Here is a 15,788-nt window from a genome sequence, read left to right as displayed (position 1 = left end):
AAGGATGGTCGTTATATACAGTTTACTAACCCACTGCTCGAATCATGGCCCTTGCACTTGATCGTCATCTTGCCATCCTCGCTGGCATTTCTCTTTCCTTTGTCGCCGTCAAGGCACTCAAGTTGTTCATCAAAAAGCGACAGAATAATGCTCCTCTTCCTCCTGGCCCAGTGCCCCTCCCACTGTTGGGGAGCGTCTTATCTATCGACGCTTGTCAGCCTTGGCTGACTTACACCAAGTGGAGTGCTATGTATGGTACGTGAACAGATAGCATAGGGCATGCGTGGTGTGAATCATTATGTCAGGGGACTTGGTCTTCGTGCGAAGTCTAGACGAGGAAATGGTCGTGATCAATTCTCAGCACATCGCAGAAGCCTTACTGGACAAGCGTTCTCGGATTTACTCCGATCGACCATATCTAGCAACACTCGTACCGTGCGTTCGTTCAGTATTCCGTTATTCAATCAGTCTAAGGTTTTCGCAGATATGGCTTGTCGATCAACTTTGGATTCATGGCTTATGGCGATGAATGGCGTCTCTGCAGGCGACTTTTCCACCAAACTTTTCGCCCCGAGTCTGCAGCAAAATTTCGCCCAATGCAAATCAAGCGGGCTCGTGAGATTATCGTCAACCTAGTTGATGACCCTGAAAATTATTACGACCACTTCGCAACGTTAGCGAATGATTTTTACGAATTGAACCATTATTTACCTGTTCACAGATTCTCGTTATCTGTTGTGATGTCAACAGTATACGACTACAATATCAGTGCTCGTGATGATCCTATGGTGCAGACCGTGATAAAGGCACTGGTTCCAAGCTTGACCGTGTTGTCCCCAGAGAGAGCATTAATGCTCAAAACCTTCCCCTTCTGTGAGCTCAACTCTCCTGGATGAGATAGCGTTAATTTGACACGCACTTTTGTGAAATGTAGTACTAAAGGTTCCTGACTGGTGCTGGGGATCCTCGATCAAGCGTAGTGCTCGAGGTTCGACGGAGCTCATCAATGAAATGGCCGACATGCCGTTTCGATATGTGCAGCAACACATGGTGGGTGTTTATCTTTCTCTTGGTTTTAGACGTTGACTCGGCTCTTTGCAAGGCCGACGGGTCGTCGCCCGCTCAATCTTCGATGGTTGCAGAAAATTTGCAACGGATGGAGAGGCAAGAGGAGGCATTCAAACCTGCATTCGAGAATGCGTTGAAGAAAGCAGCTACTACTGCTATTATAGGTGAGTCAGCCTTTTAACGAGCAACGTTGTACTCTCGACATACACTAATATCGCACAGCTTCATATGAGACGGTAAATGGACAACTCCATCGTGTTTTCCGCTGCTTATCCTCGTCACAGAGTGCAGCAACTTTGATGATTTTTTCCCTGGCCATGGTATTATATCCTGAAGTTCAGAAACGCGCACAAGCGGAAATCGACTCGGTGGTTGGAAAAGAACGGTTGCCAACGTTCGAGGACAGAGCATCGCTACCCTACATCGAAGCAGTCCTGCGAGAGACTTGGCGATGGCAGCCTGTTACGCCTCTTGGTATTTTTCCCCGCCAAATGATCTGACTTGTGCTGAAGATGACCTCATAGGCGTACCACATGCTACCTCGAGTGATGATGTATACAATGGGTATTTCATTCCAAAAGGTCTGCTGTTTTTGTCCCGGAATCAACGCAATAATTATTTATAGTATCATGCATCAGGCACAATCATCACATACAACACATGGTCTGATATGTTCCTCCCAGCTTTTGTGGTACTGACTTGATTGTAGGGGTATTGCACGGGATGAAAAACGGTACCCCGACGCATCTAATTTTATACCAGAGAGGTTCATTGATAGCGATGGCGCGTTGACAAGTGATGACCCTGCACAATACATCTTCGGCCTTGGCCGGCGTGCATGTCCAGGTTCGTTAACTTGTCCGAATCCCATAAAAGATCCACCGACAGATAAACTGTGATCAGGGCGGTATAACGCCGATTCCTCCGCGTGGGCTGCCATTGCGACCATGTTGGCCACGTTGGATATTTCTCCTGCCAAAGATGACCAGGGCAAAGAGATCAGCTTTACTCCCGAATTCATCCCAGGATTGGTCCGGTACTTGACTTTCTTCGTGTTATTCTATCCCCTTGTTACTAACAGTTTTGTTGCTTCAGGTTTCCTGCGACCTTCCCTTGCAGTATTTCGGCACGGTCTCATATTCATTCAGACACTGTGGACAGTTGGCGAACTGAAAAGAAGGGATGACAGTTTGCCATCCGTGGTGAGGTGACGTAGCAATCGATCAAGTACTTCTTGCCAGTGTATAATAGGTCAGCAAACACGATGAACGTGTCGGTTATTCGAGGGTTATAACGTTAGGGTGACGGGGTGCTTGCCATTTGAAGGTGAGATCATCGGGGCTTGGTGGGCAGCCTGGGTGGCTGGGACATGTCACACGGTAGCCGAGGATCTGAGGGGTCTTGTTCTCGTCAAATTCGTAAAGTCTATGTACCCTCAAATTGCAAATAGCTTGAACAAGATGCATGCGGCTCTGAGACACCCCAAAAATGTTATGCGCAGTACTTTTCTGCGTCTTCCTCTGCCTCGTTGGAGTGGTTCATGCTGCACCTATAACAGATACAACAAATACTACTGCCAGCGACAGTTTCTTGGAAGCCCCATCATTCACGACCACACTGTGGGAAGTACATCAGCAAAACCCTGAGTGGCTGTACGGCACCGCACAGTGCCGCACAGTGCCGTACAGCCACTCAGGGTTCACAGGGAAGTCCCCCCATGCACAGCTGAGCCACAATACGACATAGTGTGCTTCGGATTTGTCATGCTGTGCGTTGGTTACCCAATATGGTACAGGGCGGGTAGCGCTAGGTAGCGCTGCACAGTGGATCCACATTATGTTGGTGGTTCTCACTGTACAGTGCTATATAGCGATGTATGTGATCAAATATTCTACCTTTCATGATGTCTTAGTGTAGAATACTGCTGACAATGATCAGACTCAGACTGTACTAGTAGCGTGAAACATAGTAATTATATTGCTGCAAGAAACAGTAGTACTACTGCGAAGTAAAGTGATAGTACTATGCAGGGCTAAAGATAGTAACACTAATTAAGATCAACCTCCCATTCAGAACCACCATCTTCATCTTCACCACTCATAGCGACCTCATTCCTATCTTGATGGTCAACAATGGTACTAGGAATATAAATTAGACAGAGACTCACATGCCGGTCTGTGCCCAAGACTGAAGCATCTTGTGCAGCTTCGGACCATGATACTCGTCATCTTTAACATGTTTAAACAAGCCAGCGATCTTTTTGTAGATGACCTCTGAATCCACGATGTTCGTTTGCTTGGTGTTTGCTTGGCCATGCCTGGCATAAATGTCGAGAATGTTTCGAACCTTGAATAAAGAAAAAAATCAGTGAATGTACTAGTAGTAATATGTAAATATTCACAATTGTTGCAACCAGGATGACAGCGTTGTCCGGAATAGTCTTTCGGAAGGCAGGGAATTGACGCAAAGATTTTGAGCCGCTATCATAAAACACTCGAAGGCAGACAGACCGGAGCGCGTTATGCGCGAAGTTAGACGAATGACCCTGCCATTTTGTTAGTGTAGAATACTGTCGATGATGATGAAGAGCGTACATGAGTATCGACTACCCCACATAAAAACAACAAGTGGCGAATGAGACCGGATGCCTTGATTTTGACGGCTGCAATGGTACCTCCTTGTGAGACAAGCTCATACTCCAACGGAACCACGGCGAGAGCAACTTGTTTTATTTTGCTTCGAAAGGTCGCAGCATCGTTAAAAATCTGTGTCAGCATACTAATATAAGATGTAGTAAAGCATTCAAGTTAGCAGTACATACCACAATAGCCATCTCTGCTTTGAATTTCGGGTAGTAGCCTCGATACATATGTCAGTGGGCTACAAGTAGTTGATATAGCGAGATAGACAGACCTTTCTCAAGTTGACACTTCTGTTCTTGCCAATAAATGATAGCTTCCGCAATCATTTCCCCACATACTCCGCCTTCGTCAATAGCTGATTCACGTTGGGGGAAAGGGGCCACAATGGCGAGGTGCTGTCTAAAATTGGCCTTCGCAAAGTCAAGTAGTTTGATCCAAAGAGGAGGGAAGAATCCAAGTGTGGTTGGGTTGGCGGTGCCCTTCGCGTTCTTATTCTTCTTGGTAGCACAGCTCTGAACACCAGAGTCGCGCTCGAATTCGTTGTTGTCGTCACAGTCTGAACCATCATTAGCTGGTGACGGGTCATTTTTGCGAGGGCGCTTAGGCTTTGGGCGCGGATTACTTTGCTGCTCACGGACATCAATAAGATATGAGGGTGATGGGGAACGTGGCCGGCGGTTGTTTGAATGGTGACGTTGGAGCAGATCGTAGTTGATGTTGGGCTGAAATATCATAATCATCAGACTATACTATGAGCCAATAAGTGCTTACCACTTCTTTGCCGCGTGACGGTGCTTGTTTGCTGTTGGCCTGCGGGCAGCCAGCTTGCTTTCGTGCCCCGTTGTTGACGTGTTTTTCTGCCTGTCCCGGGCGGTAGATATGATCCTCTGGGTTGCTATGGTTTATAGGGGCTGTCACCGTTCCATATAAGTCCCCATCGCCCAGGCCATCTCCATCATCGTGCTCTTCACCGCCAATAGCAGCATCGACTTCATCTTCCTCCAAGTCAATATCAATATCACCATCTTCCTCACCGTTATCTTCCTTGAAGTCAGCGTCCTGAATCTCCTCACCGTTATCTTCCTCAAAGCTAATGTCCAGGTTCTCCTCGAGGTCAGCATCCTGATTCTTCTCCATATCGAAATCTTCCATCTCCCTATCCATCTGAGTCTCTTCATTTTCGTCGTCACTTCCATCCGCAAAGACATTTTGACGGACAAATGAAACAGAACTGCCTGGAAGTGGTCGCCATATTGTTGATGGCTCCTGTTGACCACTAGTATGAAAGTTGAGGTCGGAAGTGAATGAACTTGAGCGAGAACGACAAAAACGAGCAAGGGCGCCTGTGTGCTGGACAGGACGAGCAAGGGACTCCACAGGAAGAACACGAGACTCCACAGGACGAGCCGAGGGCTTGATAATAGGCTTGACAGGATGAGCAGGGGGCTGGGCAGGACGAGCAGGAGGCTGGACAGGACGGGCAGGAGGCTGGACAGGATGGGCAGGAGGCTGGACATGACTTGTTGAGCCAGGCTGAAGAGGATTGCGTGATCCATGAGCTGTGTGATCAGTTTGCAATGGCTTTGAGCTGACATATGCCGAGGGAAGTGGATAGTCTTGCAAACCGAACCTTCCGTTTTTTGCGACATGCAGAACAGGTGCGGGACCTGCAGCAGTTGGGCCTGAGGTCTCCTGCTTGAACTCAAATGTCAATAACTACTAGTATAGTAGCGATGAAATTACTATAACAGAAATGAATCACTTACTACTACTGGAGTGACTGCAGGCTTCCTCTGACGAGCTCCTTTCTTCTTCTTCAAGTTGGATGGAGCCATCGCATTTTCGATCTTATCAGGAGGAACGACAACATTTGGTGCGTTCGGCTTAAGCACTTTGACTGGACTCTGGATGGCATTTCCAACCCTCCTTGACTGAGAAATTTCTCCTCCAGCCCCAGCATTAGCTCGCCCTGAATGACGGGGAGGTTCGACATCGCCAACTGGTACCCAAGTTGTCTTTTTCTGTTGGCCCATGGGAATAGTACACACCAAGTCACCGGCAGAGAGAGGACTTGAAGCGAACAACTGAACTTGAATGTTCAACTTGCTGCATGTTTGAAGCAGGTCGGAAGATCCAGGCTGAATGCCATACTACTATAGTAGGTACAGTACATATAGTAGTGGTAGTAGTAGTAGTAACCAATGGGCTGTAAAAGGCACTACAAATAGTATGTCAAGCCTTGCGACGTAATACTGCACAGTGCTGCCAGGACTTTCACGTCAATCAAATCAATTTACTAGTACTACTACTAGTGCTGTTAGTCTTGCCAGCGGGTTCGGGTCATCTGTGCAGTGTGCGTGTGTTTTTGTCTACTACCAACTAAAATGCCGGCCAACTGTCCTAATTGCTTGAAATCATTTCCAAGTGCCCTGGCTATTACGTGACACCTCAGTCAACCTCTTACATCCTATCTACAACGGATCAACAAACTCCAGAGTGCATCACAGATTTTACTCGAGTCAGGCCAGCACATGACTACTAGTACTGCTACCACCAGAACACCGAGTCCTGTTCACCACGATGATTTCCTGATGGACTTCGAGGTGGAAGGGCAGGATCACTCAAACGTCTACTATGAGGGTATTGTGCCTGTGAACTTGGAGAATGACCTTCCGGGGTCTATTGAAGAGTCCTGGGGTGATCAAGTATCGGAGAAGCCTTATGTTGAGCACTTTGAAGGTGCTGCAAAGGTATATCAGTGTGGCCAGACCTTCCAGGATAGATTCAACATGGATCCATATTCCCATTATCGCAAGGACAATCTGTACTATCCATTTGCATCCCTCCAGGACTGGGAGCTCGGAAAGTTTCTCTTGTGCTCATCCCTAAGTATGGCAGCCATAGATCAATTTCTGGGGCTGGAACTGGTATGTCTCGAGTCAGTGAATGTTTTCTGTTACAAGTTCTTATCTTTAAGCAGATCAAATCATTACCTCTCTCCTTTTTCACAGCGAAGGAGCTACATGGTCGTGCCGAGCTTCTGCCTTCTGTTCCGAAGTGGCAGTACTGCATCATCTCGACGACTCATCCAACAAAACAACCAGTCTGTCTTTACTGGCATGATCCACTGGATTGCATCAAATCGCTTTTTAGCCACCTGCATTTTTCCAATGAAATTGATTTTACACCTACACGTGTATACAACATGATGGAACGTACAGTATGAATGTACAGTGAATGGATGACTGGGGATGCAGCATGGTCGATGCAGGTATGTGTCTTATCAATTACTAGTACTAGTAGTCGTATTAAGTTACTATATCTCATCCTCCATCATAGTCACAACTTCCAGAGGGCGCGACATTGCTGGGTGTCATACTTTCTTCGGACAAAACCAACATCACAAATATGACTGGTGGGCGCGTTGCCCATCCGCTTCTTATCAGCCTTGCCAATATCAAGATGGCGACTCGAAACAAAGCATCCTCCCATGCTTTCCTTCTCACCGCACTGCTTCCGATTGCTGAGTTTTTGCATCCGGTGAAGTGGTTGCAGAGTGTCCTGGAAGCCCGCTTGGTCCACCAATGTCTGGACGTCATTCTTGAGCCGCTCAAGCAAGCTGCATGTATCAGGCGAATGATGTCAGACCCGGTCGGAAACCTCAGGTATTGTTTTATGCCCTTGGCTTCATATATAGTCGATACACCTGAGGCGTGCATGCTTGCATGCGTTCAGGGGAAAACCTCACCAGTAACTATGGCGATGTATGAAAATTTTGGAGATGCCTTTTGACACCCCCCACGAACCGCTATAATGACACTTGGCCAGCTTGCCAGCATTGAATGTGATCCCCAAGATGTCGAGGCTTACTTCACTGCATGTGCCCCCTTCCACCTCAGTGGCGTCGCCCGTCCATTCTGGTCTGACTGGCCACTCGCAGATCCACCTTGCTTTCTAACTCCTGAGGCTCTGCACCACTGGCATCGTGCGTTCTATGACCATGACATTCAATGGTGTCTCAGAGCTGTTGGCGCACAGGAATTGGACTTTCACTTCTTCGTTTTACAACCGCTCACGACGTTCTGGCACTTTAAGGATGGTATTTCCAACCTTAAGCAAGTCACTGGAAGAGCGCAGCGGGATCTGCAGCATTATATTGTTGCCCTCATTGCTGATGCAGCTCCTCCTGGCATTGTCATAGCTGTTCGGGCGCTCATGGATTTTTGGTACTTATCACAAGCAACAGTGATTGATGAATTACATTGTTAAAAGATTCTTAACACTCTCCAGGAATTTCATGACCACAAGCAAGACATCATTGCATGTGGGGCGCATCTAGGCGCCAAGAGCAAAAATGTTCTCGACAACTGGCATATTCCTAAACTGGAGTTAATGCAGAGTGTCGTACCCAGCATTCGTCAAGTCGGTTCCCTCTTGCAGTGGTCTGCCAATACCACCGAGCACGCTCACATCACCCTGATCAAGGATCCTGCCGACTCCACCAACAACAACAACATTGATGCTCAAATATGCCGGTTCCTCGATTGCGTTGAAAAGTGTCAAAGTTTTCAGACTACGACATCACTCATCGCTCAACTGTCTCAGTCTTCAAGTTCTCTAGTGATGGACAATGGTTCGGGGTCAGACGACAAAGATGCAGATGTTGATGAGGCAGATCCACAGGCCGCAGTTACCGATCATCTCTGGGGGTCGAAACGTCCTGTCACTAATTTCTTCAAGAAGGCAAAACAAGTCTTTTCGAACATAAAAGCGACAAGACCTCTCCGGACATTTGTTGTTGGTAGTACAGCAATTCACCTCAACTTCGATCCTTCCTTACGGCGCATACCGGTTGATGTTTTTGCCGAAATTTTTTCTTTGCCTGACTTACGGGGAGCACTTGCTGACTACGTTCAATGGGAAGGTCACAATCGCACATCTCAGAGCTTTCACAAGCTGGAGGAGCAGCGCCGTGCAGCACCCAATGCATCTCTGCCATTTAATGATCTTATGGTCTGGTTCAAAGTATGGGTGCAGCAGGCATCATACTACAACCAATCAGCTACTCCTCCTGCTCTCACTATCAACGCATCTCCTCTGAGCACAACTAAAAAGTATGGTCACTATGATGCTGCTATATTCGCTGTCGATGACACCGAAGTTGAACAATGGCCAGTTAGTGGACTTAAAGGTATGTTTTTCATCGTCAGTTTGTAGTATACTATCACTATACCTGACGTCTGAACAACTTGCAGGCCACACTGTTGTTGAGGTGCGCCTTATTATGCAACCGCTTCCTCCACGAGGAAAGACTATTCCTTGGGCTGGGCGTCTTCTCACTTACGTCCAATGCCTGGATGTCGTAACTCAGCGACGCGGAAGTGTATTGGAACGCACTATGCAAATGCATGTTTTAAAATGTGCAATGCGATCAGCAGGGGTCCCCTTCGGTGACATCCTCCCACTGGATCAACTTCGTTCTTTTGCCCATATTGTCCCCTGGTTCGGTCATATTGCTGATGTTCATCTAACAGCGCAAAATAGCGCTCACTCTGCTTGTGTTTTCTTCTTGAACAAATACATTGATAAAGAGTTTTATTATGCAATATCAAACTCATACTAGTACTAGTATACTAGTAAGTTAGTAGTATTAGTTTTTTTCCTGTTGCCCTGCTGATTACCTGTATCACAACAAATATAATAGTTGGGACTAGCTTTAAATTGTGTACTAGTAGACTCAGACATTTTCCAGTTGAAGAGCTCCATACGTATACATTGCTATTATACAGTGATGTACTGTACAAGGCAGTGCTGTACGATATAAGGCAGTGCTGCACAGTATGAGGTAGTGCTGTACAGCACTACCCATTACTATGGTAGACAGTATGGCACGTGGTTTTGGCTGACTAAACTGCAACAGCGGGCAGCTGTGGAGGTGGCACAACTTGCCCTACTAGCTGACTGATACTTGTTGTCATCACACTACTAGCTCTCAATGTCTCCTGCTGGTTCTTTCATTAAACACCCCCACATATACTCTAAGCCCTCAGTCATGAACATGGATTCTAAAGCCTCACTGGGCCTGCACTGGCTGCCATCACCCTCCAACTCTCTGTTTGCCTCCTCTCCATGTCTACAAGTCCAAAAATCAGCAAAGTCCTCCAACACTTCCCTGCCAGACAAATTACCAGACCAACAAGTGCTTGAAGATCTCAAGGCAGTATTAAAAGCAAGACTGGACCTTAAAGATAATCAAGATGACTTGAGCCTGGGTTAGGATTTCTCAGATCGCTTATCTATTACAACCTGACTTCTTCCTGACCATCATCTTTTAGGGCGCTGTGCAGTCATTCTCGACGCTCTTCAAAATCCTCAACCAAACACATTTGTAGGCCTCTTTTGCTTTTAATTGATTAGCGACTCGGGCCATTTTACTAATATCATCGAAGGTAATCACCAACGTCAGACCTGCGGAGTACACTGTAGTCTTAGCATTTATATCGGAGGAGTCAGATTGTGGGATCAGAGCAAAGTGAATATTAGTAACTTAGTTGTACATACAGGTCATAACACCACTAATATCTTTAACAGGTTCAACTACTTCGAAGACACGCAAGAGCTTCAAATCATGACCCCACTCCCTATCCACGAACAACCAGGCTCGCATCTCTTCAAGGCTGTCGCTAAGTACACCGATGGTATCCCTTACGACAAATGACTAATTGACATCACCCTCCATCTCAATCATCTGCAAAACAAAGATATCACAAATATTCCTGACTTGCAGCTGTTAGTTGCAGTCCATCCGCCGGACTCAGACGCTGAAATAGAGATTCCAAGACCCGTCAACAAATGGGTAGGCGAATGCGGGTTGTCATCCGATGATAATAGTATGATTCGGAAGTTGAGGCTGATGAGCGATAGCTCTTGAGAGACTGATTATGCGCTGATAATTTCATTGCGAGAATGGGATAGATGGCATCAACCAAAGGAAGATAGCCATGCAAGTAAAGTCCTTCGTGCAGGCCCCACCATCGACTACGAGGACTTCATCCCTCGTCGAATCAAGAAGTCGCTGAAGTTTGGGCCGGTCACCATCCACTCACATGTCTGGATCGACGTGAGCGAGGTCCGGTACACTGTGTTCAAGCGTGGCGCAGACGGTCATTTTGACTTCAACAGCAAGAACTTGGAGACGTTCGCTGAAGGGGTACATTCATTTTCTGTACCTACTAGTACTCAAATATTAATTGATATTCTACAGACTGTCTACCCTAAGATAAAGATGGATGACATTGAGTGCATGTTAGGTGGGGTTGCTGAGAGGTTGAAAGACTATATCGTATCACTGATGGAGGGGATGGGGTTAGAAGAGTCTTCGATCCGGAGTGCACACAAGTCTCATCCTGTGTGGGATCCCATGTGGGAGGCTGCTGTGAACCAGATCTCTACTGCTGTGTATCTTACAGCATACTGCCGCTACGTGGATTGGCACCACCACAAGTACGAAAAGCGCAAGTTATCGCATCAAGCAGTCACTCAGGCTACCACTACTACTTCCGGCACTTCGCTCTCATCAACCGATCCAACAGCTGGGTCCTCATCTGACCCCACTACTTCATCCTCATCTGACGAGCCACACACGCCCTCCACCGGATTATCGGTTGATGTCGAACTTGAACGTGCAGTGAAGAAAGCGAAGGTTGGCGACGACAAGTCTCCCGAGGCAAAGGCGAAGAAGTCTAGGCCCAAGAAAGGAAAGGGAAGGAGCCTCTAGTAGGGGTGAGTAGTATCTATTGTACGTTCACATTGATTGTCTCTGATGATCATGCGTATTCTACTAGTGCAAGTGTCGTCGCTGTTTCAGTCGCACTGATGCTGGGTACTATCACTGTCATTTAATGGTATGCTGTACTACTATCATTCATGGACTATTTCTTTCGTTGTCCGGCCCATGTACTTCTGTAGATTTTGCTGCACCAGACTACACACTAGTAACATACCAAATCCCCCAACTTGCAAGAGGAGGACTTTTACGGGGTACTACTAGTACTTGAATCTTTTCTGTTGTTTTCATCTAGTAGGATGTACCAGTACGAGCCCGCATTACTATACTATATTGAAGGTCATTTTGTACTACTAGTAGTAGTATGACATGTTACAATTTTGAAGCGAGTCACTGCTAGTACTAGTAGGAGTTCGTATCCGAGGTCACACGCTCTCAGTCTCAGTAAACAACGAAGTTTGAACTTTGTACCAGCCAGTATCGGCACATATGGACAGTGTCCATCCTAGTATAACATCTAAATTTCTTGAATGCGACTTACCAAAGGACATTCCACCTGGATAACCCAATTGGGAAGCCTTCTTAGGCTTAGCAATAGCATGCCTCGTCAACTATATTTAGGCTCGAAACTAGTAATATCCCAACACCAGCGTTAAATCACGCCCTAAATATTCTGATACCTTTGTACTGTAGCCTATAGCTAGGCTGGCACGTATCCCGCCTTATCCCGCCCTACACCTGATACCAGCAGTTTCCGCAAATTGCCTGTCTTGGTCATAGCGGTTTATCTGGCGGGTTCTCATGCCTCTGTCCTCCTACCCCCTGCACTGCTGCACACTGCACGCCGCTGCTGCCGCTTCTACAGCTCAGCAGCCATCACCCAGGCCACCACTACCCTCTATAACATCTGTCTCATCTTGCTCACCCAAAATTCCAGTGCCTCAGTGGTCTGTGCGCCCCCAGCTTGCAGCATCCTGCAGGCTGCCTCCCACCTTGTTCTACAATGCTTGCGCCCAGCACCAAGTGGTCTCTGTGTCCCCAGAACGCTGCCTGCACCAACCTGCTTCCCACCTCATCATCCTTGCCCACCACTGCCCTCTACAACACCTGCCCAAGTGGTCCGTGCGTCCCACTATCAAACCTGGTCTCAGCTAATCACCTACGCCTACAGAATCACCACTTGCGGATCGCACCATTCAGATCCACCAACGCCTGGTGTAGTCTACTTGCCTATGCCTACAGAATTGTCACTTGGGGATCGCACTATTCAACCGTTTGTCCACCTGGTCCATGCGGCCACTATCACCCAGTGTCTTCTTAGATAGATGATCTATAGATAAACACCTACAAAATCAAATATCTCCAGTCAGTGATTCAGACAAATACCAATGACTGATAATGTGGTTGTTCGTGGGTGGCTGTTTACACTTCCCCAAGCTATGTTCAGACAAAAAGTACTTCTGTGAGGTCAGTAGCAATACCAGTCAATCCAACAGTATGGACACAATAGAAAATAAAATAAACAGAATGTAGTCAGCCCAACGGTATGGTGATGACAAAAAGAAAATGATTCACTCCAATGGTATGGCAGTGATTAGAAAACAAAGAAAAGTCAGCCCAACAGTATGGTACTGATAAAAAAAGAAATAGATTGGTAAGAGAAACCCTTCCTTCAGTAACAATGCTTCTTGTAATAAATTTACTACAGAAAGTTGTGCGAAATTATAACAATCACCCCCTCAGCACAAACAGGTAGAATCAAAGGTCAGGACTAATCAGTGATCAGTAGAACTCTTAGTTCACTATTGAACCTGCTGCCAAGGAACTCATGATGAGTATTAAACAGAATCAGGAACAGACGTCCTTGGATTTCAGTACCAAGTCCCCTATTCAACAACTAAAGTCTAGCAGACAAAGAAAACCCTGGCTCAGTATCACTACTCAGATGAGTGAGGTCAAGCGTCACTATCAACTTCTGAAGTCTTCCCACTAAGCCAGTGCTTAGATGGTCGTAAAGACAACACAAAGTGTTACGACAAACGGTCGTGTGCGACTAGGATGATCTAAACAGCAACAACCACGACAGTGGTACCGAGTGCTGAGAGTCGTCGGCCTTTACAGACAAGCAAAGGTTGCATACTTGAATGTAGCTTGTGGTGGTTAACGAGGGGTTACGCTGAGATGATAGCGGTGAAGGTTCAACGATACAGCGAGGCATGAACAATGCTCCTGACTGTATCTATAATTGTTGTAAGGTCGTGCGTTGCCTAGTCTGCTATACTTGAGACGACAAGTGCGTTCGACCCTAAAGGGGAAGCGAGTGCAGCAAGGATCTAGAGGTATGCGCTGAAAGCACTACTGGTTGGCCAATGCGAAGCGTGGGAAAGCGCAGGTGCGCGCGAGGCGCGGGAATGCGCGAAGTGCGGGAATGCATGCGCGTGTATGCAGAAACAAGAGAGAGTAAGAGTGAGTTTGCTTAGGTGATGATATGATGTAAGACAAGAGAAGGGAGATGCAAGGTGTAAACAAATAGATTTCTACTATGTTCTGCTAGGTAAATAGTGGGTAGTAACCAGTAAGTCCTCTGTTGTTCTGGTGGGAGAGTAAGTCAGTAAGTCTGTACTGCTGGCGCTTAAGTATGGCGCCTAAGCGCTGTCATGCGGAGCCGAAGCACTACTGAGTAAGGTATGTAAAGATATATGTAAGTAAGGGTCCATGATAAAAATAAAGATGGAACGATAAGCAAATGTGAGAAATGGAAATATACGCACTAGGGAACTTGGTGGACAGTGGATGGATGCTTCCGGATGGCTGGCGCTATAGGGCGCTCAAGCGCGGGAAAGCGCGCGCGCATATACATCGTGAAGCGTGGGAAAGCTGCGCCTCATATAGAGATAGCTGCGGGTAGCACACAGAGTGATGCTACAAGTTCGTGCCATGTACTCCCCAGTGAAAACTGCCATATTGCACAATGAGATGCATGAGTCTCTACAGCGGTTTACAGACAGTGAGAGGCGTCACTGAAGGTACGAGTTGATGTTGAGCAGGTAGCTTTAGCGGGACAAGGAGTTCAAGGGTAAACCTAGTAAGATTAAAGTAAGGAATGTCTACTGTTAATCTTCGACCTTATATAAGGCTACTCTTCGTATCTAAGCTCAGCCTAAAGCTGGGTTCTAATCTGCTTATCTACATGAGTCAGAGATAGCATCCATGAGGCGGGCTTCTATCGTAGATAGGATCCATGAGGCATCCTTCTATCAGTACATGAGGCAGCACAAGGCTTGCCTTCTATCTTGATAACATAAATAGGTCTTCTAGACCTATGTCGTCACGTGCGGTCCAGACCGCTTATCTAAGCCGGCAGTTGCCGCTTATCGTCTATCATCTTCTATCGTCATCTATCATCATAGAGCTGGTGAGACTCCGGTATCGTCTATAGCCGTGCGGTGGCAGAGGGCTGTTCTGCTGGCAGGGGACTCATGCCATGTTACTGTAACACAAAGATCTTGAAACAAATTCAGACAATAACACTAAGACGTGAATGAACTGAACAGAAAAAGAGACAAATGAAAAGAAACAAAGAAACAAAGAAACAGAAACAGAAAAAGAAAGAGAGAAAGAAAAGAAAAGACAAGAAAAGAAAAGAAAAGAAAAGAAAAGAAAAGAAAAGAAAAGAAAAGAAAAGAAAGAGACTAGAGGTTCACCAGTAGAAAATCAAAGAAAAAGTTTGCTCACTGTTGAGCACAGTGAGCTCAAGATATTTCACAGTTGTTGATGATGAGCTAAAGGTATTGCTGGATGTTGCTTACAATGACCTCTCAGTTAGTTGCTTAACAGCTCTTGTCACTGTTGTTGATACTGATCACACTTCACACTCAAATTTATTTTGTGGGGCTTAAAAGTTCCCTGTATGCATATTTTTATTGGGAAAAAGTGGGGTCTTATATAGATAAATTAGGATGGCTGTGCTACTATTTCCCATGTTCTAAGGGAAATAGGCTTAGTCAGATTGTACCAATACTATTGTACTGTTAGTCATGTGCTTTATAATTTGTGTCATCAAGCTTTAGTCATCTCAAAAGGTTGCTTTGTCATGATTTGGTTTAGGATCATAGGTCACCTGACTGTTAGAGTCATATGACTTAGTATCATGTGACAAATATTAAGTAACAGACTGATTATGTTATTTGTTGGTGTCTTGTTATGATGTTACTTTATTGACCGTAGAAATGACGCGAGCCGTGTATTTAGGGTTTTAAGAAAGTTCCCACAAGGCAACTTATGCAAGAACT

The 15,788-nt window shown here is 46.2% G+C and overlaps 4 protein-coding genes across 4 annotated transcripts; 3 read left to right on the top strand and 1 right to left on the bottom strand.

Annotated features, from left to right (window-relative positions):
• Positions 1-44: 44 nt before the first annotated feature.
• F5147DRAFT_841051 (cytochrome P450) lies at positions 45-2,254 on the top strand (the record flags this gene model as incomplete). Its single annotated transcript, XM_041444341.1, has 13 exons — positions 45-255; positions 306-435; positions 485-673; positions 722-873; positions 935-1,050; positions 1,103-1,232; positions 1,291-1,304; positions 1,353-1,542; positions 1,593-1,649; positions 1,707-1,731; positions 1,778-1,914; positions 1,972-2,104; positions 2,164-2,254. 13 exons carry the CDS (start codon positions 45-47, stop codon positions 2,252-2,254), a joined length of 1,575 nt encoding a protein of 524 aa, XP_041286068.1.
• An 861-nt stretch (positions 2,255-3,115) lies between these two features.
• On the bottom strand, positions 3,116-5,743 carry F5147DRAFT_658271 (uncharacterized protein; the record flags this gene model as incomplete). Its single annotated transcript, XM_041434412.1, has 8 exons — positions 3,116-3,206; positions 3,236-3,414; positions 3,470-3,613; positions 3,663-3,833; positions 3,890-3,927; positions 3,982-4,432; positions 4,482-5,426; positions 5,477-5,743. The coding sequence occupies 8 exons, from the start codon at positions 5,741-5,743 to the stop codon at positions 3,116-3,118; spliced, it is 2,286 nt and encodes a 761-aa protein (XP_041286067.1).
• A 168-nt stretch (positions 5,744-5,911) lies between these two features.
• F5147DRAFT_748281 (uncharacterized protein) lies at positions 5,912-9,333 on the top strand (the record flags this gene model as incomplete). Its single annotated transcript, XM_041440054.1, has 14 exons — positions 5,912-5,937; positions 6,163-6,637; positions 6,691-6,925; positions 6,968-6,981; positions 7,050-7,361; positions 7,539-7,620; positions 7,651-7,695; positions 7,735-7,769; positions 7,806-7,809; positions 7,831-7,955; positions 7,983-8,098; positions 8,123-8,245; positions 8,276-8,901; positions 8,966-9,333. The coding sequence occupies 14 exons, from the start codon at positions 5,912-5,914 to the stop codon at positions 9,331-9,333; spliced, it is 2,586 nt and encodes an 861-aa protein (XP_041286066.1).
• Positions 9,334-9,768: 435 nt separating this feature from the next.
• Positions 9,769-11,487, top strand: F5147DRAFT_658269 (uncharacterized protein; the record flags this gene model as incomplete). The annotated part of the gene is made up of 7 exons (XM_041434411.1): positions 9,769-9,982; positions 10,046-10,098; positions 10,160-10,242; positions 10,302-10,408; positions 10,511-10,600; positions 10,676-10,920; positions 10,975-11,487. 7 exons carry the CDS (start codon positions 9,769-9,771, stop codon positions 11,485-11,487), a joined length of 1,305 nt encoding a protein of 434 aa, XP_041286065.1.
• Between the last annotated feature and the right edge of the window lie 4,301 nt (positions 11,488-15,788).

This window comes from Suillus discolor (assembly GCF_016758755.1).
Source record: "Suillus discolor strain FC423 chromosome Unknown F5147scaffold_107, whole genome shotgun sequence".
NCBI classification, from domain to species: domain Eukaryota; kingdom Fungi; phylum Basidiomycota; class Agaricomycetes; order Boletales; family Suillaceae; genus Suillus; species Suillus discolor.
Note: the sequence above shows the minus strand (reverse complement) of the source record. Positions and strands in the feature narration are given on the sequence as shown.